Source organism: Psittacula echo, assembly GCF_963264785.1.
Source record: "Psittacula echo genome assembly, chromosome: 22".
Classification (NCBI taxonomy): Eukaryota; Metazoa; Chordata; class Aves; order Psittaciformes; family Psittacidae; genus Psittacula; species Psittacula echo.
The window spans coordinates 1769690-1797173 of NC_137758.1; the positions used below are offsets into that span (position 1 = coordinate 1769690).

A 27484-nucleotide genomic window follows, 5' to 3' on the forward strand; every position below is an offset into this window, starting at 1 on the left:
GGGAAGAGCTTCTGCCTAAGAGCTCAGCTCAGTCTCCCCTGTTCTGGCAGGTTAAAGCCATTCCCCTTGGCCTGTCCCTACAGGCCCCTATCAAGTCGTGTGATGGAATCTGCAATAAATCTACAGATTTCTTTATTTTTATAGCACATCACTTCCTTGTTACACAGATCCGCTGGGAAATCCTTTTCTTCTGAAGAAATACAGAACATCAACTTCACCAGGGGGTGATTTCATTCCCAGCATCAATTTCATCACTTTTCCCCACAGATACAAAGAACGTGATGACTTCTACCAGGTTCAGGGAAGGTTTCGGGTTCTTTAAATTCCCTAAACCCCCAAATTACTCCTTCTGCTTAGAAAAGAAGCTCCATGGGCCATGGAAAAATAGAACTTATTCCACAGTCCATTAAAACGGCAGCTTCTGCCATTGCAAGTTAGCTTTGCTTTGCCTTTAGAGAGGCTCATTCCTCTGTTTCATTAAAAACTACCTAACCCATGTTTTTAAGATGTCACATTACCTGACAGTACAACTGAGGCCAGCTTTTTACCTCATTATAGGAGTAATTTGGGTTCATTTAATGCCCTGCTTGAGTTTAATTTTCCTCCGTTGGAATTGCTGCTATTTTCCTGATCACTTCAGAGGTGCTCTGTCCTCGGTGCAAGTCAATGCTGGTGACAAAGCGACCAGGAAAGAAAGGGGAGCACTCAGAGCAACTGCCTGCAGAGCCAGCCCCGAACCACGCTGCGGGAATTCCTGAGCCCTAAGCAAGGTGTGTTACCAACAACCACATCAAGGACTCCTCTTCCTCCTCCTCGGAGCGGGCTCGATTGGAGTAAAAGCCACGAGGCCTGACTCAGAGATGAGGTCTGCAAGCTGATGTCCTGCCTGCAGGTCAGTAAGAATAGGGTAATGGAGAAAGAAAGGGATTTCAGTGGCAAGGATCTGATTTGCTTTGCTGGCACCATGGAGCCATTCACACTTTGTGTTTTGTACATACCCTGGTTCTAGGCTGAACTTGTGAACCCAATTGTTTGGACTGCGGAGACAGGAAAGCACCACCACCACCATAAGCAACATCAAGCTTTTATTTCAACCCCCTGCAACACTGCATCAGTGACTGATTGAGACGGAGAAAACCTCTTTATAATCAACATGGTAATATGCAACGCTACGGTAATCAGAACCCTGTCTCTATAATACTTCTGTGTAACAGCAAGTGGTTTAACCAGACAAAACAAGGCGAAGTTTTACTGTTATTGGCTTATTTCTGCACTATAGTCTGCCCTCACGCTTACCCATTCAATTACAGTGAAAATTCCCAGCTCTGTGGCCCCCAGGGTGCTGTCATCAATGTATAAAATACACCTTTATACTTCATGTGGTTTGGAGTGCCACGACCACAAATGAAAGTTACAGGCATGAGAAACACCACGTAGAAGAGAAGGAAATAGGTGCAGTTGGCTCAGAGTCACCCAGCGAGTACAAAGTCAAAGCAGGCACAGCAGAAGGGGAGCTCGAGTGCATTTCCATTCCTGCTGCAGCGAGCACATTGATCAGAATCGAGTTGAGGCTTTTCTGATTCATATCTGAAAGAGTCAAGTTTTTCTCCATGTGCACGAGCAAGACTTCCCTTGGGTTAAAATACTTTTAGAAACAGCTTTGCTCCAAGCTGGCTTTTCCCTTTGAGGTGTTTGAAAAGCCAGAATTATTTCCACCAGGATAAGCTGGGCACAACCCATCTCACAGTGTTCTTTCCACACCACCTGCCCCAGCAAGGAGCACTTCTGAACCCCTCTGTTTCACAGCACTGAATCAAAGGGGCATTGGTTTGGTTTGCCTTTTCAAGCACCTTATGTGCTCTGAGAACACACACGTGCACAGTCAGACCCTTTTCCTGTCTGGTTGGGTTATGCCCATCTCAACCAACGGCTCTTTCCGTTGTGCACGCTTGTTCTCGGACACTTGGCTGCTGTGTTTGTTGAGATGCGAACAAGCAGCAATCAGTGTGGGAGGAAAACCAAGGCCAAGGCACACACTGGTACCCACCGGGCTGAGCAGGAGTCATGTATCATAGAGGAAAACCTTGAAAGAGCTTTCTTTGGCTTTCTAAAACCTTGAAAGAGCTTTCTTTGGCTTTTTGCTTGCTTTTGAGAGGCACTTAGGAAGAAGAAATCCAGGTGAGAAGGTCCAGACCCCAAAGAGGCACTGGCACGTCCCACACCAACATGCAAAAGGTATAAAGGCACTTTCCTTCAGGACATAGGGCTGAGCAGCTGGATCACGGAGACAGGAATTAGGAATCTTCAATGCCAAGCTCTGACCTCAGGGACTGGGTCCTGGGCAGAGATTCCTCAGTTTCCCCATTGTAAGCTCTAACACTTGGTCTCTTTGCTGAAACACTTTAGAGGTGCATAGAGAGAAAGCAATAAATAAAACATGAAGCTTAAATGGTTTCATGAGAAATCCTTTAAAAAACCAGACCCTTCTCCCCATGTTCCATAAAGAACTAGAAATATAGCATTAAAAAAATGACTTTTTTCTTTTTAACACAATATTTAGGAAGTAGAATTCAACCAGAGAGCTCCATTGGGTCACTAACCAGTTCTACATGTTTCACATGTTTCTACAACAGCACAGAGAAGGGTATGTTTAAGTGCCTATAACCCCAAATTTGGCACCATTTGCATGACAGAACGCTAGCGCAGACATGAACACAGTGGAACACAGCAGCAGTTCTCCATTTCTCAGCCCTTACTCTTTCCTAATCAATCCTTTTCAACTCCAGAGAGTGAAATCCCGCATTTCAATGTGCTCAGTGAAGGCAACCAACCTTCTTATCACCTTCTCCCTCCACAGATGATAGAAAGTCAGCAAAGAGAGACAGGAGGAAGACTTTGCCAGAGAAACACAGTTCTCCCTTAGCAGGGATCAGGACAAGCCAATTTAACATGGTAACTATCTAGTGAGCTTTTACCCACTTCGTGTTGTTGGCAAGAACCACTCTCACCAGTGAGTACCTGGGGACGTGCTCTTCATTTCCTTCCTGTCCTGCTAAGTCTTCTCCTTTGCTCCCCCCTTGCACCACTAAACCCAGCGGGAGGGCTTTCAGGGAGCCCCCTATCCTGCATCAGCCCTGCCACCAAAGTCACTCCTGGCTACAGAACAGTTGTGGGGAAGCAATTCCTCAGCAGTGGCAAAGCTATTTGAGATGGCAAGCTACAGGGTGCGCTATGAGGGAAAAGGATGTTGTTTTGTCACACAAAGGAGTTTACAACTTATTCCTCATTCCGCTATCCATGCCCTAATAAAGTGGCAGCAGAGTGCTAGGCAGAGGCTGAGTGAGAAAAGGACGAACAGAGGCAACTGGGTGATTCCTGATGAAAGCCTGAGGTCTCTGCTGTAAAGCACCATAGTTGGGATGTACAAAAGTAAGGGCTGTGCTACCCCATTTCTCAAATCACACCAGTGATTTCACAGGTCTGGCTGCACAGGACACCAGCTCATCCACATCTGGCTTCCCATTCTAAGGGCAGTTACTGGCAATGAAGAGCTGTGTTGGTCCCTCCAGGACATGTAAGCAGAGTTCTGCAGTTCCAAAGCACAAAGTAAAGAGTTTGCTGCAATCCCACGCTGGGAATCCAGAGGCATAGCGAGCATGCATGGAATGAAGGTCACAACACTTGGGACTGGTGCGCTTGGGTATGGTGGGTGCAGGTAGTGGGGAATAAAAGGTGCAACAGTATTAAAAATATACCTTTGCCATCCTTTGCCCTGCTCGAGGCCAGCACGTGGCAGGGGATGAAGTGCTCCAAATCAGTTAAAATCAATCCAAGCCACATGCTTGAACATGGACCGTGCTCCTTTACGAGCAGCAGTGCTCCCAGTTGCTACTACGCAAGAGCAAGGGGAACCTTCTCACTCCTCTTCTTTCCTTGCTCCAAGTCACTGCAGCGATGCTCTGCTGAGGAGGAGTTTGTATTGAACACAAAGCAGCTCGTGAGCATGGAACAGAAATACCCCCAAAACCACTGACAGCCAGGTTAGGAAAACATGATGGTGATAACAAGAGGAGGAGGTTGCTGCTAGAGCCAAGCAGATGGCCCCGTCAGTGCTCTAACAGCAAGCCCAGCCTGGCGGGGTTGGCTCTTTTATGTTAATATAATCCCCGCTGCCAGCAGCAGAGGAACTTCCATCACCAGCGGATGAGGACATCATCTTTTCAATGAGGACTCTAGAAGACAAACACACGTGAGTTTGGTTTGGGTTTAACAGGAGGCACCGGGCCAGCACTACAGCAAAAATCAATAGCAATTCATTCCGGCAGGACACAGAACTCCAGACCTTCACTAAACAAGCAGGTTAAGGAACCTGAGAGCACTGACAACAGCGCTACTGCCATTACCTGCCAGCATCAAAGACCCTGCCATAGGAGATAACACAGCAACCACCTCACCTTGGGTCCAGGTTAGGACTGGGACACAGCAAGAGGTTCCCTGTATACTGACTGCCCACCCTCAAGGTGCAAAACCCCAGTCTAACACCTTTCAGAAAGGACGAAATCCTCCCCTGAAGGACTGGTACATCACCAAAGAGTTTCTAACACCTTTGCACAACAAGTCCCATCCTCTTGGTAGAGGCCAGCATATGAAGAAACATCCCTGGTATTGTTCAAATGATTTTCTGTCACCAAAAGCACATCAGAGCTTAACCAAGGAGAAAAAAAGCTTCTGACCTTTCAGAATTTAGCTTCCCTTAGGAGATTTACTTGTATTTTATTGCTGCTGTTTGTTACCTGCTGACAGCATCTCCCTCACCTCAAAGACAGCTGTGTCTGAGAGAGGGAATCTGCTCTTTGGTCGATCACCAGCCACTGTGCCTACCTCATGGACTCATTGATGTTCTTGTTCTCCTTCACAGACGTCTCCACCCAGCCAGAAAAGCCATTTTCCTTGCTGAACCGATCCACTTCTTCTCTTGTCACTGCCCATGGCGAGAGGTCGCACTGGAAAATAAGAACCATTTGAAGTTCAGCCTTTTGGTTCTTCAGCTGGGAGGGGAGTTGTGCCCTTCAGCAAACACTGCCCGTGTGCAGGCAGGCAGCAGGCTCAGCCCATCACAGCTCCCAGATCACAACCGATAGAGAGCTCTTACGGCAAGGTTCTTAATGGGTTGTTGCAAGCACCCATCCATTTATCTCCTCGGAGATGCTGACACGCCTCAGTCAAGCACGCACGGAATGGAAGTTCAGGGAAGCACTGTCACTCATCCAAAATCTGCCTGGCCTCTGGGTAGCAAGGAAACGTGTTACCTGTAAAGGTAACGTGTGTTACCTGTGTGCTGGGAAGGGGCAGGGCGAAAACCTGCTCCAGTGGAAGGTGTCCCTGCCCGTGGCAGGGGGTGGAACTGGAGGAGCTTTAAGGTCCCTTCCAACCCAAACCAGGCTGGGATTCAATACAGATGATAACAGCTTGTATTAGGTGAGTGCAGTGTGTCAGTCACACAGATTTCCTTAACACAGCAAACTGGTAACCTCAGAACAGCCATCAGGGAATGCTGTCCTTGTGAAGGAGAGAAGTCACTCTCCTGCCCACCCATCACGTTTTTGAGTCAGCTCCAGCTTTAGGCTCTCTCAAAGCAGGCAAATCTCAGGCTGCACCTGGGAAGCTGCTGAGCCAGCGCGGGCACGGGAAGAACATAAAGGTAGGCTTGAAATGAAAGGAAAACAGATGATGGAAAGACAGCAGCTAATCCCCACCGGGAAACCTGATCCCCATGAACCCAGGCATCCCTCGGGCAGCTCTGAGCAGCACCCACAGCACCACACACAACCCGCCCAGGCCACTGCAAGTGAAAGAGCACAACACAAAAGCTTCCTAATCCAGGAGCTGCAGAGCTCGAGCTCCAGCAGCACAAGGCGCTGCCTCCTGGGACAGAGCAGCTGATAACATCTTGGTGCCTCTCACATCAAGTCCTACCAGTGTCCAAGGAGAACACTCAGAGAGGCAGAACATCTGAGGAGTTAAGGAAGGGATTAAAGAGACCACAAGCTATGGGGCAGCTGTGGACACAGCTCATTGCTAAAGGGGTCTCCTTCCTTTTCGCACCCCTGTTGCACACCCGAGCCCACAAAGCACACGCAGAGGTGCTCACTTTGTTAGCCAGCAGCAGGCAGGGCACGGGGTTCCCATCAGGCAGCAGGAGCTTGCTGTCCAAATCCTGCTTCCACTTCTGGCTGTTGCTGAACGTGCTGATGTTGGTGACATCAAACATGATCACGCAGGCGGAGGCCTCCCTGTAGTACAGCCTGGTCATGGACGTGAAGCGTTCCTGCCCTTGGAATCAAAAGGGAACAGAAATTACCCCCCCCGGTGCCATTTCCAGGTTTGTTCATGCAAAGAACACGTTTATTCCAGAACATCATGTTCTCAGCTGGCACTAAACCTCCACTTAAATAATGGGGAGATATTATGGGGGCACTGAGAGCGCTCGTGTCACACCTCATGGGTCAGGAGCATGGTGAGAAACAGCATTTCTGACAGCAGCATCCCACACTGGGTTGGATTGGACCTTAAAGCTCATTCAGCTCCAACCCCTGCCACAGGCAGGGACCCCTTCCACTGGAGCAGCTTGCTCCAAGCCCCTGTGTCCAACCTGGCCTTGAACACTGCCAGGGATGGGGCAGCCACAGCTTCTCTGGGCACCCTGGGCCAGCGCCTCAGCACCCTCACAGGGAAGAGCTTCTGCCTAAGAGCTCATCTCAGTCTCCCCTCTGGCAGGTTCAAGCCGTTCCCCTTGGCCTGTCCCTACAGGCCCTTGTCCAAAGCCCCTCTCCAGGTTTCCTGCAGCCCCTTTAGGCACTGGAGCTGCTCTAAGGTCTCCCCTTCAGGAGCCTTCTCTTCTCCAGGCTGATCCAGCCCAGCTCTCTCAGCCTGGCTCCAGGGCAGAGCTGCTCCAGCCCTTGCAGCAGAGCAGGACAGTCCCCTCCCTTGACCTCTTTCCCCTTGAGCTCCCTGAGGCTCTCATCCAGCCCTGTCTCTGCTCTGCACTTTGAGTCCTCTTGAGCCACCTGAGTGCCTCTGTACAGCTCAGGGGTGGGGAGCAGTGTGCGGGGACCATCGCTGTGTCCATCCCCTGCTGCTCAGGGCACCACGAGAGCTCTGTGCCCCCCTGGCCCTCAGCTGCCATGTTTTCAAATGCCTTTTTGGGGCTGAAGCTGAACCCAGCTCCTTGCTGCAAACTTCTCCTTCCTGCTTGCTTTTTTAAGGACTCCAGAAGCATGTGGCCGAGCAGAGGAAACCGCGGCCCCGTGTTCCTCACCCTCCCCATCCACAGCTGCTGCTTTAGAGCGGGTGCTCCTCGCTCTGCTTCATCGCATCCAATGCTGCCTCCTGGAGCAGTCCCTGCTCCCGACCCAGCCCCATGTCTCCCCTTGCCCAGGGTGCTCCCAAGGGATCCGCTGGCTCCGCTTGCACAGATCTGGATCCCAGCAGTGCCTGGAGCTGTTCCACACAAGAATCAAGGCCAGGTGGGACACAGGGGCTTGGAGCAAGCTGCTCTAGTGGAAGGTGTCCGTGCCCATGGCAGGGGTTGGAGCTGGATGAGCTGTAAGGTCCCTTCAAACACAAACTATTCCATGATTCCCAGCTGTCCTGCCGGAAACTGGGATTTTAACAACCCTTGTGGCTGAGATGTAACAAATCCAGCTTCAGATGAGCCCTTTTCCCATTCACTCTGCTCTGGCTTTGAAACAGGGAAGAAAAGGTGATGGATCGATCACCTGCGCTGCTGATGGGCTTTGATTGAGCATTGGAAATTACCCCTGCAAACGAGCCCCGCAGAGCAGAGCAGCCCTGCCCCTGCAGGAGAATCCTATTGGAGGAAGGGAACGGGGAAAAGGGAGAGGAAAAGAGAACGGAAGAAGCCATTGAGAGCTTCGGGTTCTGCCCTGCAGCTCCCTGGGCCGGGTGCAGGTACCTGCAATGTCCCAGAGCTGGAGCCGCACGGTCTCGGACTCCGACCACTGCACCACCTTGAGCGCGAAGTCCACTGCAGCACCCCGGGAAGGAAAGGAAACCGCGTCAGGGGCTGCTCCTCCACAGCCTCCCCCATTCCCCAGCACCGGAGGGACCTGGAGCTGCTGGAGCGAGCCCAGAGGAGGCCACGGAGCTGCTGCGAGGGCTGGAGCAGCTCTGCTCTGGAGCCAGGCTGAGAGAGCTGGGCTGGGGCAGCCTGGAGAAGAGAAGGCTCCTGAAGGGGAGACCTGAGAGCAGCTCCAGTGCCTAAAGGGGCTGCAGGAAACCTGGAGAGGGGCTTGGGACAGGGGCCTGTAGGGACAGGCCAAGGGGAATGGCTTGAACCTGCCAGAGGGGAGACTGAGATGAGCTCAGAGGCAGGAGCTCTTCCCCGTGAACCGGACGAGCTTTCAGGTCAGGGTGAGGCTGGAGCCGTGCTCGGCCCGCGCTGCTTTGGGTGCTCAGGGCACAGCCCGGGCCCTAAACAAGGAACAACCGGTACCGGCCCCGGCCCTAAACAAGGAACAACCGGTACCGGCCCCGGCCCCCCCCTCCCGTCACGACCCCGCCGGTTCCATTCCCTGCCCCGGGGGGGGTCGGTTCAGGTCCGGGCCTCACCTCCCACCGTGCTCTTGTAGTGGCGGCTGAAGCTGTCGCTCGCGAGCCGCCGCACGAGCGAGGTCTTGCCCACGGCCGCGTCCCCGACCACCAGCACCTTGAACAGGCGGTCCCGAGGGCCCATCCCGCACCGGCACCGGGCCCGCCGCCGTCACGTGGAGCCGGTCACGTGACGGTCGCGTGAACGGCAGCCTTAAAGCGGCGCTGCCGGGACCGGACGCAGGAACCGTGTCCCGTGCACCCCAAACCCAGCCTCATGGACTCCCAGACTTAACCCTGTTGGAAAAGGCCTTCAAGAGCATCAAGCTCCGTGCCCCCCCCATCCCAAACCCTGTCCCTGTGCCCCCCTGGTTCCAGGCAGCTCTGAGCCCCGATGTTCCGTGTCTGGGGCTGACCCACAGCAGCGAGGAGTGGGAGCCAGCGAGGCCCCTGCATGCGTCAGGATTGGCGCTAGGAGGGAAATCAGCCCCAAACCTGCACTAGGGAGGATGGGGACCCTTCAACAGCCACAAATGAGGGGCTCAGGGTGCCCCTAAAGGTGCCCCTGCAGGGCTGCAGCAGCGCTGAATCCTTCACAGCCATCAGCAGCACAGGACACGTGCAGGGAGCCCATGCAGCAGCAAACAGCCCCCATGCAGCTCCCTGGGTCCCAGCAGGGGTAACCCCATCAGTTACCCACATCCCAGCTCTCCTACCCCATAGCAAGGCATTGGATAACTCATTCCAGTGCGTGTCCAAAGACCTCCAGTGTAAGGAAAAGATGCAAAACATGGAATCATGGAATGGTTTGGGTTGGAAGGGGCCTTAAATCCTTCAGTTCGAACCCCTGCCACGGGCAGGGGCACTTCACACCCTGTGTCACCCAATAGAGACCTTTAACCAAGGGAAGGAGGCACCAGAGTCCACATAAATAACCGTCCTCTTTATTTAACCAAATATAATTTATCAGTGAAGGTGACAGCTCTCATGGGAACCATAAATAACCAAAGTCTTTGTTCCTGGAACAGAAAGAGGAACCCGGTGTCTCCAGCGCAGCGCTGGCGAGCAGGCAGCAGGAGTGCATCGGGGGAAAGGGCTCTCACCATCCACAGGCAGCTTTCAATCACATTCCCCCCTGGACCTCCCCAGCGATGCTTTGAGCCACCTCCGGCTGCAGGAGACCACAAGCAGTGGGTTCTTGGCTTGAGGAGCTACAGAGCGCTGCGACACCCGAGAGACCGGGAGAGGCTCCCATCTGTACCCACAGAAAGGTGCTAATGGAAGGAGCCCTCCGCTCCTCAGCATTGGGCAGAGAACGGGGGGGCAGCGGCTGCTGCAGGGGAAGGGGGGGGTTTGGTTTCTGGTCTGGGCAGAGCTGTGGCCAAAGGAGAGCTGGGAGCAGTCAGCACCAGAGCCCGAGGGTCAGAGCCACGGCCATGGCGTGATCAAGGGTAAGGGTGAGGGAGAGGAAAGCAGACCCGATGGGGCATGGGGAAGGGGAAAGCATCCCCAGAATGGATCAGATCCTCTTCCGAGGATCCCATCTCTGCCCCCAGAGCACAGCAACAGCAGCAGCACCACTTACACCCAGCTGCAGCAGGAAAGGGTCCTTTACAGCTTCAGAGGGGAGCAGGCACGAGCCCGGTTGCGTTTGAGCTCATCCAGTCCAAGCATTCCCAGCACTGCCAAGGCCACCCCTAACCCATGGCACTGAGGGCTCATCTCCACGGGGTGTGAACACTTGCAGGGACGGTGACTGCAGCCCTGCCCTGGGCAGCCTGTTCCAATGCTGAGCACCCCATGGGGAAGCGAGGAGCGCTCCAGCCCAGCCTGGCCCCATTCCAGGTGAGGATCAGCATTCCCAGCACCGCATGGCCCCACTCTCCCAGCAGAGATGCCCAGCGCTGGGGGGACCCAAAGCCAACAGGAGAAGACAAGCACTGGTTCATGAGAGACACAGAAGTTAACCTAAGGGGAGATGAGGCCAAGCACGGATGGGGTCTGCTGTGAGGAACACACTTCAAGCAAGGGGAAGCAGAGACCACATCCACAGCTTGCAAGTTCCACCCTGGAGCTGCACAAGAGGATGGGCAGTGTCCGGGCCCAGAGCAGAGCTGCAGCACAGCCACCTATGACCAGAGCTTGGCTGCCATTCCAGGACTGGGATGCGAGGTGCTGCAGCCATTCCCTCACACTTGGGAAGATGCTGGCAGCTCCCAGGCTTCGGGCAGTGCAGCACTAACATCATCCCATGGGATATCCTGCATTTTGCCCACCCCAACAGATGTGAGGAGCTTTCCCCACATACACACCTGGGCATTCAAGTGATGCTCATGCCCTGGAGCCTATTTAATAGCCCTGCCTGAGCACATCACTTCAACCTGGTGCAATGGGTGAAGTTTCCAGTTGATAAAACCTCCCTCACACGAACCTGGGCTCAGGTTGAGTTGATTCATACCCAAATGGGCAAACCACAAAGCACTGAGTGTTCATGAAGATCACTTACGGAGCCCTCAGTCACACAGGGCAGGGCTGCTCCTGCACCAGGGCCCTTCCAACACGCACCAGCAGCAGGAGAAGAGCCTCAGCCATCGCTGAGCAACACAAAGAGCAGAGGTGAAAGGAACAGAGCAGGGAACCCTGCATGGACAGTCCCACACAAAGAGCTGCACTAAGAACCAGGCTTTGGGAGCCTGGCTGTGCCTCCTGACCTGCTCACATGGATCTGCAGGGGAGGCGTTGGGTGGCTTCTTCCCAGCAGCATTCAGCAACCGCAAGAAAGTCTTAACCTGCAGAATAGGATCTAGTTTTCCATCCACCCCTCCGGGAAAGTCAACTGCGGAGCGCAGCTGCCATGAACAGCGCTGTGCCCATGGGAGCACGAAGGGAAGCTGGGACACAGGATCCACAAGTGCTCCAGCAGAGCGCTGGCAGGCAGAGGGGACAAGGATGGATGGGGAGAGCTCGGCCTCTGCAGACCAAGTGTGGCAGGGGCTGGAGTCAGCTCCCAGTGAGGGTCTGCCTGCAGCTGGCAGCAGAGAGGAGGGCAACAGGAGATGCCCAGCACCCTCAGCCATGAGCTTGCACTGTGCTAGGAGGTGCCTGTGGAGTAAAACCAATCCCTTCCCTCCACTATTTGACATGCTTATGGAGCGAAAGCAGCAGCTTTTCACCTCCAGGGGCGGGGGGGGCTCCCTGCGTGGCCCAACTGACCAGGAGCCTGACTGTAGCCTTGGTTCAGACATAACTAAGATGAAATTGCACTTGGTGATTGTCTCGGTACGCTTGGGGGTTTCGGCCTTCCTAAAACTAGGTTTATTTTCTGTACAAACTCGGCTTGAAATAGAAACCACATAAAATTCCCATTGAAAATAATGAGAATCCAGTATCAAAGAGGAAGTCTCGAGAGAGACGAGGGCTGGGGGGAGGAAGCAAAGAGCAAGGGGGAAGGAAAAAGAATGACAACAACAGAGGAGAGGAGGAGGAGAGCTGGGAGAAGGGGGAATCAGTCTCCCACATCAGAGTCCCGGTCACCAATGAGCCAGAGGATGTGAAAGCTGAGAGCAAGGAGCCCTGTTCCAATGAGGTCCCCCAGCGCGGTCAAGTATGGGATGGAGAAGTTGTCAGGATCGAGGTCCCTGCCCCACATCCAGTGCACCATCCAGTCAGCAATGTAGAGGAGAATAAGAACCTGGGGGGCAGGAAGAAAAGAGCCACATCAGCCACAAATCCAGACCGCTGCAACCCCGGGATTCATGGGGGCAGCTCAGAGACACAACCTCATCCCGAGGGATCAGAGCTGGTGGGAGCTCAGAACCACCTTGCTGGGTCCTGCCTAAGAGCTCATCTCAGTCTCCCCTCTGGCAGGTTAAAGCCATTCCCCTTGGCCTGTCCCTACAGGCCCTTGTCCAAAGCCCCTCTCCAGGTTCCCTGCAGCCCCTTTAGGCACTGGAGCTGCTCTCAGGTCTCCCCTTCAGGAGCCTTCTCTTCTCCAGGCTGACCCAGCCCAGCTCTCTCAGCCTGGCTCCAGGGCAGAGCTGCTCCTTCCCAGCCTCTGCCCTATCCCTCTTTAGCTTCCCACCACCATCAAATTTAAGCTTAAAAGGGAGAACACCAGAACTCAAACACGAGAAAGTCTAAGTTTTGCCTCTCTGTTTTCAGCTCTAACCAGAACAAGCTTAAAGAGATTTGGGCAAAGAGGGCACTCAGAAGCACAGGAAATATTTAATCCAGAAATAAAAGAGCAACTTCCCAGCAGCAGGAACCACCCGGGAGGGATGCTCCTCCCCATCAGTGCCATGAGGCTGTACTGGTATCTAAAGACAAGAAACCCGGAGTGGATCCTCTCAAGTCTTAGCTCTGCCCCTGATGGATGCTCTGAGTCACCTCCTCACGCTGGGCTGTTGTGAGGGGACACTGGGACCAGGCACAGCTCCCATGAGTGGAGCTGGCTGTAGGAGAGGCCCCAACCAGGGCACCCTTCCTGCCCTCCAGCACAGGCAAACAGGCTCCTGCAGGAGGCTGCTGGATTCCTGCCCTGCCGATGGGGCTGGATAAGCCACACAAGGCACAGGGGTCCCTGCTCCTTCCACAGCCTCATTTCCTCACCAGCAGGTTTAAACCTGCTAAAGCACCATAGAGGATAGATCACCTCTTGTGTGTTAAACACTTGTGCTAGCAGAAGGGCTTAAAGGAGACAAAAGAGAGATTCCAAACTTGCCAAGAATGACAGGAAGGAAGAATTGTGTGCACAGGTATCAACAAAGCAGGATTTATTCAGTTTGATACCAGCTTATTTGGCAAATAGAACCTACTTGGCACAGCTCTCCCTAGCCCATGGATCACTTACCTGGGGACAGGGTTTGTGGCTGTGCCTTCAAGAGTGCAGCTACCACTGAAGGACACGGCAGTGTCCCCTTATTCCAGCTTACCTGGAGAAGTGCTGCTGTCATGTAGAAGACAATGAAGATGAGGGTGAGCGTCGTGTGTCCTCCTTGCATGGAGCTGATGGTGTAAAGGAAAACCAAGTGTCCAGGCACCACCAGGAGGAAGAGCACACGAGCAGAGCGAGAATTCACATCTGCAAGGGAACAAAGATGAGTTGAGGCTTAAGGCAGGCTTGAGCACAACTCTGCGGCCTCCCTGGGCTCCGGGGGCCAAGGCAGCGCAGCTACGGCCAAATCCAAAGCAGGGACCTGCACACTGGACCCTCAGCCCTGCCCTGCAGATTGTGGCCGAAGGCAGGGCCCTGAGTGGTGACACCTCAGCAGCGCTCAGGCAGAGCTGCCAGGACTTGGCTGCCCCTGTGCTGGAACGTGGGGCTGGGCTGTGCCTCAAATCAGAGCTGCTCAGAGCCTTTGTCAGCGAGAAGCTTCCTGGCGCTGCAGCTCCACAGCCCAGCAGCCTCAGGGCAGGTTTCAGCATCCTGGACCCATCTGGAGAGGATTTAGAGGGCGGAGGACTCGCAGGGCTGTGGCCGGCAGGGCAGGGGACACCCAGCACAGCCCCGTCCTCTCGCACAGAAGCTTTGCTGAGGTCCGACCAGCCCTGAGCTGAGGACTGCCTCTGAGCAGGCTCCAGCCGCCACTGCCCACGGCACTGCTCCAGCAGCCGCACGAAGCTCAGCCAGAAGCGAAGCCATTCCAGGTACCTGAGCTGAAGAATGTGGTGCAGGGGCTGGGGCACCTTCGGGGGGCTGTGTCCGGGCTCTCTCCAGGCATCCCACTCATGTGCAGGTACGTGGAGATGCGGCTCGCCTGCACTGCCACCAGGTTGCCACCCACACCTGCAGAGAGGAGAGAGCAGTCAGCAGATGTCCCAGCCACGGCCAGGAGCCGTTGTGAGCAGCCTGGAACTGCCAGGTGCTGGAAGCACGCGACCCAGTCTGGTTTTGACCTGAATTCCTCTTCCGCAGGATGTGAAGAGCTGGCACAAAGGACCCTGTTCCACAGCTGCCCCTTAGGCCCCTTCGTAACACAGATGCAGTTCTAGCACCGCAGCTTTCATTGCAAGAAAGGAGGTGAAGCAAAATGATGGCTCAGGCACCCAAACAGACACGGGAATTTTAAAGTTACTATTCTTTGTAGGAAGCTGCGGAAGCCACTACCCCAAGAGGCACTGGCTCAGAATTAACCCCATTTCTTGCAATAGGTAATGGAATAAAGGAGTTTTCCTGGTTCTTTATGCAGCAGGGAGGTCAAACGCAATTGGATTTCCCGGCTCTGAGTAGCAAATACAAATCTTTGTGTCACCAGGTGCCACAAGGCACAACCCTGGGGGATGGGGGTCTTCCAGCAGCCAGGGGGGACCAGGGAATGAGGAGTTTGTGTTGGACCCCTGGGAAATGCCTCGCAGCCGCAGCCTCCCAAGGGAAGGGCTGGCAGCAGGGGCAGCCGGGCTGCTGCAGTGTCCTGAGTGTGTCTGAAGGCAGGAACACGGGAGGATTCCAGTGGTTTCCAAGCACTGCAGAGCCAGAGTGGGAAGAGCTCACCGTTGATGACGGGAGTGAAGACAGCCATGCCAGCAAAGTTCGGATCCGAGACTGTTCTGTCCAGAATTAAACCCCCAACGCTGCAGAGGGAAGGATGAAGAGCTCAGTGCTGAAAGCTCAGTGGGAATCACCCACACAAGGCACAGGGGGTTCAGCGTGGGCACCCAGGGGTGAGACAGACACCCATTAACATGCACCTGCGGTGGTGGCTGTTGCACATGAGTGGAAGTGCCAGTATTTGGTAAGAGAAGCCAGTCTGAGCAGGATCTTCTCTCACTGCTGCCAAACCCCATCCAAGACTAAATCCCCCGATGTGCAGCTCACTGCAGTGCAATAATCAAAAGCAATCCTGCCCATCGGAGGGCAGAGGGAGCTCTTGTGCTAAACAGGATCCGTGCTTACTCCCTGGCCATGCCATGTGCAGCAGCCGGGACACTGCTAAGGCCCTGGATTCCCAGGAATCCCTACCTGCTGATAGCCATGGCAATGATGACAGGCTCCCAGCCAGAGTACAGCACCTCCCGGGTGGCTGCGTTCTTCTTGGCGATGATGATCCAGATGGGCAGCAGGGCTATGAAGAAGGCGCATACCAAAGGATTCACGTAGGCTTTGCTCTCTGAGGGGGAAACAAACAGAGGCAACACATCAAGGGCACATCCTGCTGCGGCGAGGTGGGGCGCTGAGCTCCCCAAACCTGCCTACACCCTGCTGCCAGTCAGGGACTCCAGTAAAGGCCGGCAAACCGGACCTCAGCTCTGCAGCACGTGGCATTTCCTTCTCCTGGTGCTCCCCAGGGGCTTTAGCAGCAGCTCCAAGTGAGATCTCCTCCATTTCAACCGCTCATTCCCACTCCTGGGCAAGACCTCCCAGGGCTGCTTCACCTCTGGCTGAACCTGGCTGAGTCACATCCCTTGGCCAGTGCCAGGGAAGGAAGGTGGAGGGGAGGGAGGAGGAAGTCTGGAGCCCACAGCTGCAGCTCAGCACTGAGGAGCCCCAGCTGGCGCTCACAGTACAGAGGACAGGATCCAAAGCTGCCTTCCCCCTTGCTTTAGCCACAGTGAAGCCCCTGGCACTTGGAAGGGGACAACCTCTCCCTTACCACTTCACCTGGTGAGAAGGAAGCATGCAGAGCACTGCCAGGACTGCCTGCGGCTAAAAGGCCGTAAGAAGGGCTCTTTCCTCCCCTTATCAGCCCTGACTGGGTCTCACTGACTGAGGTAGCTTCCAGACCCCCCGAGAACAGAAAGGATAAAGGAAAAGGGTGAAAAGAGAGGGAGATGCAGAAGGGAATGGAAGCACCATGGAGAGACAAAGGCCTCCTCTTGCTCCTCACCCAGCTCCTTGTACAAGCCCCAGCTGATCCCTGAAAGCAGAGCCAGGGTGATGAGATCCCCCAGGCTGGCAGCAATTGGTGTGGCGACGTTATCAGGATTGATCCCCATCTTCCTGGATCCGATGATGACTCCAATCATAATCATTCCTGCAACCAAAAAGAGGGAGAGAACGGGATGAGGCCAAGGGGAACCCAGCATTTCAGGAAGAGGGGTGTGGGGGGTGCAAGGTCTGTCTCTCACCCAGAACAAGGGAAGCAATGAAGGCAGTAGCCACGCTGCTGGCACACAGCAGGACAGCATGGTCAATGCTGAAGTGCCCATCTGGGATCCATCCGAACACCACGGCTGCGATGGAGGCCAGGAAGCCAACCACGGTGGCCTGAACCTGCAAATGAAACCCAGGCACTTACTGAGGGGACTGGAGAGCAGAATGGTGCTGGGCTGAGGGAAACAGCACCCAGGGCACTGTTTCATGTGGATTAGCAGGGATCTAACCTAGCCTAACCTACAGGGCAAACTGTCCTGGTAGGTGGCTGTGGGACAAAAAGGTGCCATTTCCCTCCCCATCAGTGGTGCAATAGTGACAGCCAATAGCAAATCCCAGGCTTTGAAACTGGGCTTGCACCAGCTGCCCGTATTTCCACTTTGTTCTCCTTTTTCTTACCTGTATCAGAGCCATGTTCCCTGTTATCATCTTCCAGAGCTCTTTGGGTGTATCCATTTGGCCAATATTAGCCTGCGAGAGGACATCAATCATCAGTAAAGACTGACAGCATTTAGCACTTGTGACCGGGCAGATTCCTGCCTTCCAGCTATGCAAGCTTGTGCCAGGGACAGCAAAGAACAAGGACCTCGCATCCTCAGCTCTCAGGGGAGAGCCGTTCACTGGGTATAGGCTGTGTCTGTGTGTGTGTCCTGCACTAACAGCCCAGCCTGTGAACGTCACTCGGGCTGCACATCCTGGGTAAGGACAGTGCCTCTTCCAGGTTACTGTGGTCTCATCAGACATCAAACCTGGTTCCAGTTTCAGCATCAGCATCTTCTTCCCAGCTGCAGGAAGGGGCTGACACTCCCCAGGAGTGGAGCCAGAGCCACTACAGAAGGGGTTTTGAAGGGGAATCGACCTCAATAGAACGTCTGATGAACAACCTTGCAAAAGCAACAAGCTCCACTTTGTCCCCGGGCACAGTCACGCACTGCTGCTTATTTACTCACTGCATTCACTCCACTGGTGATCAAGCCAAGCCTGGCCTGGGCCCAGCTGGGTCACGCTGCCCCTGGGGTCACTCAGCCAGGAGGGAAAGAGGGGTGCAGGGACCCCGCGCACGGCTCCAGGCCAGAGCAGCAGCACATGGGCAGAGGGAGCTGGCACAACGGCTCCGTTGCAGTTAAAGGCTGGGTAAACAAGGCCAATGCCACGTGGAGACTGCAGAGGAGCGGGAAGCAGCCGTGGCACACGGGGCACCTGGCACCGCTGCAGCCACAGGAGAGGCTCGGAGCAGCCACGAGTTGCTTTGACTCCCTGGTGGGTGATGCACGCTGCTGGTTATGGCAGAGCACAAGGGTTCTGTTCTTCCCCAGCGCCTTCTAGGTCTTTATGGTGGGAAGAATGGAGAAGCTTACATCTAATTGTGGATTATTGGAAGCTGAACATGACGAGGAAACAAGCGAGAGGCTCGGTTGTGAACACCTCGTCTTCCTGCTCTCCTCACTGCATGCTCTTGAGAGGGGCCAGCTCTTCTCAACCAGCACCGGGATGTGCCCATCTCTGTAGGGAATTATCCTGCTCAGTTTAGTGCGAAGGAGAAAGGGATTGGGGGAAAGCCAACAAAATATTCACTGAAGTAGCCCTGAGCACATCCAGCACAGGAATTTGAGCTCCATGTGAAGCCTGACCTTAAAATTCCAGCCCCATGGCAATTAGGTTGGGATTAACATACCCCAGCTGCAGTCCCTGGCAACAGGACCGTAATCCTTTAACTAATGGGAGAGTTTTGATCCTTAATTGTGAAGGAATTTCTGAGGTACCTTAATGCAGCACTAATGAGAAAGCCACAGGCTGAGAGAGCACCTGGGGCTGCTTCCCTGCGGCAGGAGCACGAGGCTCACACTGTGAAGCCCCAGGAGGGTTCCCCATGCTGAGGGAAGAACAGGGCAAAGGAAAAACAGGAAAGCCCAAGAGATTGTGCTATCCCACCATAGAACCCCAGCCTGGTGTGGGCTGAAGGGACCTTACAGCCCATCCAGCTCCAGCCGCTGCCACGGGCAGGGACCCCTTCCACTGGAGCAGCTTGCTCCAAGCCCCTGTGTCCAACCTGGCCTTGAACACTGCCAGGGATGGGGCAGCCACAGAGCGCAGCAGAGGGGCAGGATCCCCTCCCTGAGCTGCTGCTCAGGCTCTGGGGGTGCACCCAGCACACGGAGGGGTTCTGGGCTCAAGCATGCACTGAAGCTGGGTCGTGGGGAGCTCTCATCACCCCAAACCCCCATGCATTGATGTAAGAGGTAGATCACAAGGGAAGGGATGTGTGTAGAGGCAGAGCAAAGCAGAGGACACAGCCTGGGTACCGGCCCATGGGGCTAAGGCCACCCCTGAGCCATCAGCCCAGGGGCAGGAGGAGGCAGCAGCCACCCAGCGCAGCCGGATGGGTGCTCTCTGTGCCAGCTGCCTCGTGACCCTGCTGCAGCCACCAGAGCAGGAAGTTTCACATCCCTGGGACTTTCTGTCCAGTCTCAGTTCCCTGCCAATCCTGCTCCTTGCCAGCCCCATAGGGAAGAGGATGGAGCAAGGCCTTCATCCCAGGAGAGCCAAGCACCCCCGCAGCTCAGCAAGGGCGAGCTGGCCATGAGGGAGAGCAGCCTGTGTCTGGGACAGCAGGGCCCTGAACAACAGAGAGGGAATCAAACAAAGGGGTTTGTTTCCCAGGACAAAGCTCAGGCTCTGTCCCTGCAAGCCCTGGCACCGGAGCACAGCGGGGCTGGGGCAGCACGAAGCCTCCCAGCAGCTCTGTCCTGCCCAGCAGTACCTGGGGAGAGGAGACCAGCACCAAGGGGATGCAGCCATGGCCCAGCTCCTGCCTGTGATGCTGGCACAGGCATCCCCAGTACCCTGCTCCTGCACAGAATGAGGCTGAATCAAGGAGCTGGTCCCCTCACTGGGCAGCAAGGGCAAGCCAAGGGAAATGCTGTTTGCATCCCTGCTCCCCAGGGCTGCAGGGACAGCCTCAGACTCTACAGAATACGATGCTCATGTGCCACTGGTTCAGTGGAGAAGAGCAGCATCCCATAGGGTATACACAGACCAGTGTCAGAGCCGGGCTGAGCAGCTCAAAATGCTGGCTCTGCTGCCATCAAGGAATGCATCTCAAGAAGAGGCCAACAAGAAACTCCTGAGGAGCAGAGTCACAGCTGGGATCTCCCCATTGCTCAAGATGAAAGAACAAGAGAGGACCCAGGATAGCAGATACAGAGACCTTCGACAACACTCTCCAGTGCTTTCTCCTGCAGCAGCTGGTAAGGGGAATGCTGAGGCAGGGAGCTAACCTAAGCTAAGCTAAGCCACACAGGCAGACAGGTCTCCATCCCCACACCTCAGTCCACTTCCTAGGTAGTGCTCTCAGGCCAAGGCACATCAGCTCCTTTGCACCAGGGTGCTTGCTGCAAGGGCAATCCACAGCAGAGAGGCAGAGCTTGGCAGCAGGCAGCCAGCACCTTGCAGATGTCAGGCTCAAAGCTACGCGTGCTCCCATCACGGGAAACACGGAGACATCGGGCAGTCACTTGCTGTCATGCTCCAGCAGGAGACGGTTTGCAGAAGGAAGGAGTGCTATTGTCCCTGAGAGGAGAGGATGGCGGGCTCAGCTCAGCTCCACAGACAGGCTGCTGTGTTACAGAGGCATTTAAACACAAAGCAATTCATCTTCAGCTGGACTAACCCCGTACGCTGAGGAGTAACAGCGCCTGCCCCTTCTCTCACAGGGAGCTCACTGTTTCCCTGGAATCAGACTGGGTTCTAGCAAGAGCAATGCCCAGCCATGCCTCTCCATCAACTTCAAGAGGCTGCCGGTCCCCCTGCTCGCTCTCACTGCAAGCTCCCTGCTGCTTCAGCCTTGGCTGTTCAACCCTCTGCTGCCTCTCAGCCCTCCTGAACCTGCCTGCCCGCAGCCTGCTCTGATGACATCCCTGCCCTCAGCTTCCTCCTGAGGAAAACTGGATCCAAGCCAGCCTGGAACAGTTCTATCTGCCAAAGGCAGCTCACACACTGTGCTTCCAGGCCCACGAGCAGCCAGGACAGGGAAGGGAACTGCCAGCAAAGCTTAAGGACTATTAAACCTTCAAATCGGATCAGGCCAGTGGAATGAAGGCACCTTCCCTGCGTGTGAAACCGCGGTCACTGACGGAGATGCGTCTGCCCAGCCACCACAACGCAGCGCCATTCCCAGCCCTTCCCAAGCGGGTATCCCGCTCCCTCCTGCCCTGGATACTCACAGCTGTGGACAGGCGAGATGCCAGCGTCATCTCCAGGTTCCCCTTCAGGCCCAGCAATGCAGGTACTAAGATAAAGACCTCAGTCACGTATTTGAAGACATCCCAGTGCTGCAAGAGTGAAACAAAGGCCAGTAAATAACCCCAGCCTGCTCTGGGTGGAAGGGACCTCAAAGCTCCTCCAGCTCCAACCCCTGCCACGGGCAGGGACCCCTTCCACTGGAGCAGCTTGCTCCAAGCCCCTGTGTCCAACCTGGCCTTGAACACTGCCAGGAACGGGGCAGGATTCCCGGCTGTTGGAATCCTTTGCTTTGGACCGTGTGTCACTGACCCAGAGCCCGTGCGCGGCCCTGAGCACACAACCCGGTCCCTCCTCTGCCCCAGTCTGGGTTCTGCAGTGGTTTCCTGTGTTTGTGCAGCAGTGACCACACGTTCCTGAGCCCAAAACCAGGATCTCGGGGGCTCAGCCTTCAACTTCCAGTTCAAACCCCCCGAGATGAATCACTGCAAAACGTGACACAAACTGAAGCCAAAACAGGGAAGGATGAAGAGATTTGGCCCAATACTTGCAGTCGGTGGCAGAAGCGAGTGCTGAAGCTTGTTCAGCCTCTGCTAGGAGCCATTCCCTACAAATACCCTTTGGAGCAATTACCTCTGCTCCCGATCCCGCCAGCTCCCAGAACCCCACTATGGCCTCTGCTCAGCCTCCCCCACCTGCACCTACATTACTCATAGGATCATTTGGGTTGGAAAGGACCTTAGGATCATGCGGTGCCAGCCCCCTGCCACGGGCAGCACACCTCACCCTACACCAGGTATCCGCTGACCCCTCTGGCTCTGCAGCCAAGCCAGCTCCCTTGGGCACGAGGCAGGAGAGGCAGCCGTGGGTAGTTAGGAAAGAGGGAAGGGTAATTACAGGGTGAGCAGCCTCCCAGGAGAACACAAACCCACTCCAAACCCACACCACTGCATTTAACCCCCCCCCAGCCGCACAAACCTCCCTGCCCCATTCGCTGTGGGCAGGAAGGCTTTGCAAGAAGGCCCCACGTCCAAAATAACTCCTGCTTCCCACATTGCCTGGGTGCCACGCTGCCGGAAGGACACTGAGCACAGCAGGAATGGTGCTCCCAGCAGCACAGAGCATGGTCACAGCCTCCTGGTCCCGGTGCAGGGCTCCATCTCCCTCCTTGGCAGTGCCACGCACCAGGACACTGAGCCAACAGGACACGTATTCCCTTCGGGACCAGGAACTCTATTGGCCAACACCTTCCAGCACACACAAGTCACTCCTGCGGGGAAGGGCTGGCCTTATCTGTGTTTGGTTTTCCAGCCTCTGTGCCTCTTGCCTTCACCCACCCGGCCAACCAATTCCTGCCAGGTCCTGTGCAACGCCACAGCCAAGCTGCACTCGCCCCAAAAGCCATTTGGGAGCGAACTGTGATCACAGGAGATAGGTAAATGCTTCATGGGGATGAACTGGGACCACTTCTCCACGGGAAAAACTGGGTTTCAGTCATTGTAAATCTCCTTCACGCCTCTGACAGCTTGGTAAGACAAGCTGACCATGGCCAGCCCCCAAGGCAAGGGTGGAAGCTGCTCAGATGTGTCGCAGAGCCCCAGCCTGGTTTGGGCTGAAGGGACCTTAAAGCTCATCAGTCCCAATCCCCTGCCATGGGCAGGGACACCTTCCAGTAGAGCAGGGTGCTCCAAGCCCCTTCAGGCACAGCCACAACCCTCTCTGTGCTCGAGGACACGGCTCCTGAGGATGTACGCGGTCTCCTCTCTGCTATGCTGTGATGGGCATATCAGGAAACCAAGATGGGTCCTGGATCCAACCCCTGAGCTCTGGAGGCCCCTCCATTGAGTCCCCAAGCAGGGGACATCAGAGTTCAGTGCTCACTGAGAGAGGCAGGAGGGAGAATCCGCCTGGAACACTTCAACACAGCAGCACTCCAGGCTGTGCTTCCTTTCAGCTCACATCCAGGCGGGCGAGCTGGGCTCTCCTCAGCCTGTTTGCAGGCATTCTGGTTCTTTGGCTGCTCTTGCATCCAGGAACCCTTCGCCACAGCTTCCCTTTGCAGTATCTGGAAATCAAGGAGGAAGCAACACGCTCCCACTTCCCAGCAGGACGAGCTGGGGGTCACCAGCATCACTAGGAAAGGACCATCAGCCTTGGTCAGCCCAGAGGCTGGCTGTAAATGACCCTTTAAAGGAGGCTGTGCTGGAAGCTGGTGCTGTTGGAACTCCCTGCGCAAGGCAGGGGTGTTCCTGGAGAAAGGAATAAAAACCATCTTTGGCGAAGGAAAACGAGGAGATTTGTGCAGGCATCAGCAGCTCGCTCACAGCAAAGAGCAGGCCCCATGGGCTCCTGCCAGCTTTCTTAATCTACCATGTTACACAACAAGGGTCTGCAGGCATTCAGTAGGGCTTGAAGGGCACCCTGCAGAGAGCAAAGCTCCTGCAGAGACGTGTGCCCACACTGTGGCTCCAAGGGGACAACCAGAGCCAGCCTGCGTGGGGAACACAAAACAGGGAAAGAGAAGAGGAAACAGGGATTTCAGTTCAGGACATTGAGCTGTTAAAATCCCCTTCTCCCTCCCTGTATCTCTCTGATATCTGCATCTCAGCCCCTCTGAGAAGCACAGAAAGAAGCTCTTTGGAAAGGTGAGGAGGGAAGATAACAGCACATGGGAGCCTCCAGGGTGGCTTTTGGCAAGACATGGAAGAGAACCACAGGGAGAGGGGCTTCATGTCCAGCATCTCCTCCTGCCCTCCGGGACAGGGAGCAGAGTGACCATCACCACTACAGGCTCTGCAAGCAGCATCAACCCCAGATGGTGCTTTCAGCTGCCTCCATCTCACTGCTTTCAGAGGCCCTGCACCTGCACCCTGCTGTTTCCTGGTAGCAGATGCCTCTGCCTGCTGTCATTTAGGTTTCCAGGAGTCAGGAGCGTGGTTTTGCTCAGCTGATAAGGGGGTGGTGACTCACAGCAGCTCCGAGGGGAGGGGATGCTGCAGGTTGGAGCTCTGGCTGCTTCCCTCTCCACAACGCCAAGGAACAAGAGGCCTTAGTGCAAGAGGTGCAGCTCCAGAGGGATGCTGACACCACGAGCAGCCTCCACCTGAACAGTCCATCCCATGCAAAGCACCTGCAGGGAGCAGGCAAGGCTGGAGCACAAGCAGGGCGCTGCTGGGAGGGGGGACTGTGCCAATAGTCCTGCACTGCACACACAGGAGCAGTCACCTGGCCCAAAGGGAGCAGAGGCAAATCCCTAGGGACACACCAGTGGGACAGCACGGCTAAAGGGGCTGCTGTGTTCACAGAGGGGAACCAATTACTGCTGCCTGATTAGTCTGTGTAGCCAAAACAGTGGAACCCGAGTGGATGGAGCCCTCTATCCATCACTAACCACAGCTGCATCCAACACAACGGGGCTCCAGCCACCCCGGTGCACCAGCAACCCACTCCACATGCACCCTCCTTTCATCCAAGGCTTTGGATCTCCGGGAAGCCAGTTCCAAATCAGCTCCCCAGGCAAGCAGGCAGGGACCACACGCTTCCCCTTCCCACCCTATGGCATTTAAATGCCTCATTTAGTGCCAGGGTAAGGGGATGGCAGGACACGGTGCAGAGCCACGTGCTGAGCTGCTGTAGGACAGAGGAATGATGAGAACCCAGCAACATCCCACCCCTGCCCACCTCCTCCTCAGCACAAAGGCTGCTCCTTTGCCAGGACAGGCGTTAGGTTGGGTTCAGATCCCCGGCTCTGGGACCCTGCCAGAGGCACGATGAGTTTACGGGCAGCCGGCAAAGGCAAACACGCTCGGAGCGGCTCTTTTGCAGCAGATTGTTCTGGTAAACCTCTCCTGGCTTCACTCAGCCCAGCCAGCCTTTCCTGTTTTGAGTCACTCCACAGGTTGCATCAACAGCAGCCGCAAGGATGACCACTGAGCAAAGGCATGCAGGGAAACAGCCATCAGGGAAAAGAAAGCAAGAGAAACGCCTGCCTGGCCACGCAGTGACGCAAACCTGACCGACCCTGCAGGAGCACAGCTCGAGTCTCTTTGCCAACACAGTGAGGTTTTACCCCACTTCAGCAAGCAGAGGGGCTTTGGTTGGCCACAGCTCCAAAATGGCTGCCTCCTCCATCCAAATCCTCTCCTAACCCTCCACTGCTGTGGGCATCAAACCAGCTCCGTGCTCCAGAGCACAGGAGAGGGGTGAAGCAGCTGAGGTGCTGCCAGAGACACATATGGTGGAAACCACACAGCCTCTCCTTCCCTTGCCCCAGGCATCACCAAAGTCCCCACTGACCCACCCAGCATCCAAGGTAACTGATCCCTCCCCGCTCCTATCTGCTGAACTAGCTGTGGCATTCCCGTCTCTCCTGGTTTGGGATTAAGCCATGGTCTACAGAGACACGATTCAGAGCCCAGTGCCTGCCAGGGAAAGAGCAATCCTACCTGCACAATGTCCAGCACCATTCCAGCAGCAACTGTCCCAAAGCCTGCCAGGAGGAAGGGGAAGAGGACTTGCAGCCCGATGGAAAAGGAGGTCTCCTTGAGGGGAGAGGCTGGCTCAGGGCCTCGGTCCGTGCTGGTGTCATCACTTTCATTGCTCTGGCTGCCGTTTTCCAGCAGGGCATCTTCTTCCCGCACCCCTTTCGCATTGGCACGGGACTCCAGCACCACCACTTCCACCCCAGCTCCATCAGGTCCCAGGAGATCCGAGGGCTCCACCAGCTGCCCTCGCTCCGGACTGGCGAGACAGCCCACGGGCACGACGGGCAGCACAGCCCCGTTGGCCTGGTGGGTCTCCTTCTGCTCTGGCTTGGAAGACATGCTGCAGAGAGGCTATCCTGACCCTTGGCTTGGTGGGCCTACAGCCAGCAGCTATTCCAGAGATCTTCTGCCAGGAGCTTACACAAATGGCCTTCCCGGCATCTAGAGGCAACCTCCCCTATCCCTGCTTGCCTGCCTTGGAGTGCAGAGACTGCTCCTGCAGCAGAGATCCCCATCAAGCAATGTCCAGGAATGGAGGACACCAAGCACACGGAGGGAACACTGCAGGAACTGGGAATTACAGCAGATTCACTTCGATTCTCCTCCTCCCCAGCACTGTGTGGTGCAGCAGCCACTGAGACAGGATCCAAGCTCTTCTGCCTTGGTGTGTGACACTTTAGTGCATCTTTCTCCAGATCCCTCTTCCAGCAGCACGACTGCTGTGATGGGGTATGCGAGGCAGAGAGAAAAACAGATGAAGACCAGTGAATAAGCTCAGAGGGATGAGGAAGCAGAGAGCAGCTACGAGGGGCTGGGTTTCCGAGATGATACAACTGAGAAGAGCTCTTCTTGCTACCAGGGCTTTGGTACCTGCTCCAGCGGCACTGCAGAACTGGAGTCGGAAGCTGGGGGGGGAGTCGCTTCAGCCTGATTTGTGCTTTCTGCCAAACACCCAGCAACACCAACGCGCTCCGACTGTCACCGCTGGCCCCTTCCAGGAGGATTTCTCACCTCACAGCACCAGCGAGGGCTCTTATTTAAAGTAACAGCAGGCTCCCAGTTCAGGTTACTCACGGGGCTGAGCAGGCTGCAGGGTGGGAGCTGGCATCGGAACAGCCTCCGGCTGGCTTCAGGGCGCTCTCCAAGAGCTCCTCTTTCACCTGAAACGCACGGGAGGAGCACAGATACCCCGTTGGCTCTCAGCATTCACAGCTCATTCATCCCAACACGTCCTCCTCCAGCACACACGGAGGGTACAACCACCGGCCCTGCAACCCCTGGATCCCCAGACCTACCCCTGCAGCCCTTCGAGTGCTTCTGGGGCTGTGTAAGGGGTGCTGGGGAAGGCCCGCTCTCTGCCCCCCGCGCCCCCAAAGCGAACACCCGGGAGGTACCCACACACCGCGCCCTGCCCGGAGGCCAAACCCCGCCGGACCCCCCGGGCAGCGGCGCTGCCCCAAGGAGCCCAGCACGGAGCCGGGCCTGCGGGAGAAGCGCGGCCCGGAGGCTGCCCCGGTGTCCGGGGGCCGCAGAACCGCGCTCCCCAAGCACCACCGCTACAGCGGCCCCGGGGACGCGCTGCCCCGAGCGGACAGGAGCGGAGGGAGCTCCCGCCGCCGCTGCCGGCCCCCTCCCTGCGGCAGGCGCTGCCGCAGCCCCCGCTGCGGTCCCGGCTCCCCCCCGGTGCCGCCGTGTCCCGGTGCTCACCTCCGCGGGGCCGCCGCTGCCCGCCGCGCTCCGCCGCGCTATGCCCCGACCCGGGCCGGGCTGCCCCGCGCCGCCTTGACATCACCGCCCGCCAATCGTAGCCCTGCCCAGCGCGCCGCGCGGCGCACCCATTGGCCGGCTGAGCGTGGCGTCACGCCCGGCCCCGCCCCACCGTGAGCGGTGAGGCCCCGCCCCTTCGCAGCGCGGGAGGCGTGGCCCCAGGGTCACGTGGCGCTGGGCGCACATGGAGGGGCTGCGGGAGCGGAGCGGTCCGGGGGTGCTCCCGTTCATGGGGTGCTGCTGGGAGCGGGGATCCCGGCTCAGGGGTGCTCCCATCTCCACCGGGGCAGCCGCG

At 56.1% G+C, this 27484-nt stretch overlaps 2 protein-coding genes across 3 annotated transcripts; both read right to left on the minus strand.

Moving 5' to 3' along the window:
• Window positions 1–995: 995 nt before the first annotated feature.
• Window positions 996–8766, minus strand: RAB29 (RAB29, member RAS oncogene family). 2 transcript variants are annotated; one of them, XM_080633030.1, is made up of 5 exons: window positions 8632–8763; window positions 7976–8047; window positions 6152–6333; window positions 4882–5003; window positions 996–4232 (listed from the first exon to the last, which is right to left on the minus strand). In XM_080633030.1, the coding sequence occupies exons 1-5, from the start codon at window positions 8753–8755 to the stop codon at window positions 4115–4117; spliced, it is 618 nt and encodes a 205-aa protein (XP_080489156.1). In that variant the 5' UTR covers window positions 8756–8763; the 3' UTR covers window positions 996–4114. The 2 variants fall into 2 exon arrangements, with proteins under 2 accessions (XP_080489156.1, XP_080489157.1); XM_080633031.1 differs by lacking the exon at window positions 7976–8047 and having other exon boundaries at window positions 8632–8766.
• Window positions 8767–12115: 3349 nt separating this feature from the next.
• SLC41A1 (solute carrier family 41 member 1) lies at window positions 12116–25761 on the minus strand (the record flags this gene model as incomplete). Its single annotated transcript, XM_080633109.1, has 10 exons — window positions 12116–12301; window positions 13542–13690; window positions 14261–14395; window positions 15101–15180; window positions 15569–15716; window positions 16434–16580; window positions 16675–16819; window positions 17099–17170; window positions 20923–21030; window positions 25384–25761. 10 exons carry the CDS (start codon window positions 25759–25761, stop codon window positions 12116–12118), a joined length of 1548 nt encoding a protein of 515 aa, XP_080489235.1.
• Between the last annotated feature and the right edge of the window lie 1723 nt (window positions 25762–27484).

Bases quoted from the DNA above. Each gene is read 5' to 3' on its own strand.
- RAB29 (XM_080633030.1), bottom strand. From the start codon at position 8,755: ATGGGCCCTCGGGACCGCCTGTTCAAGGTGCTGGTGGTCGGGGACGCG. The intron at 8,048-8,631 runs GTGAGGCCCGGA...GGGGTGCTGCAG, and splicing joins CTACAAGAGCACGGTGGGAG to TGGACTTCGCGCTCAAGGTG. The intron at 6,334-7,975 runs GTACCTGCACCC...TTTGATTCCAAG, and splicing joins CCAGCTCTGGGACATTGCAG to GGCAGGAACGCTTCACGTCC.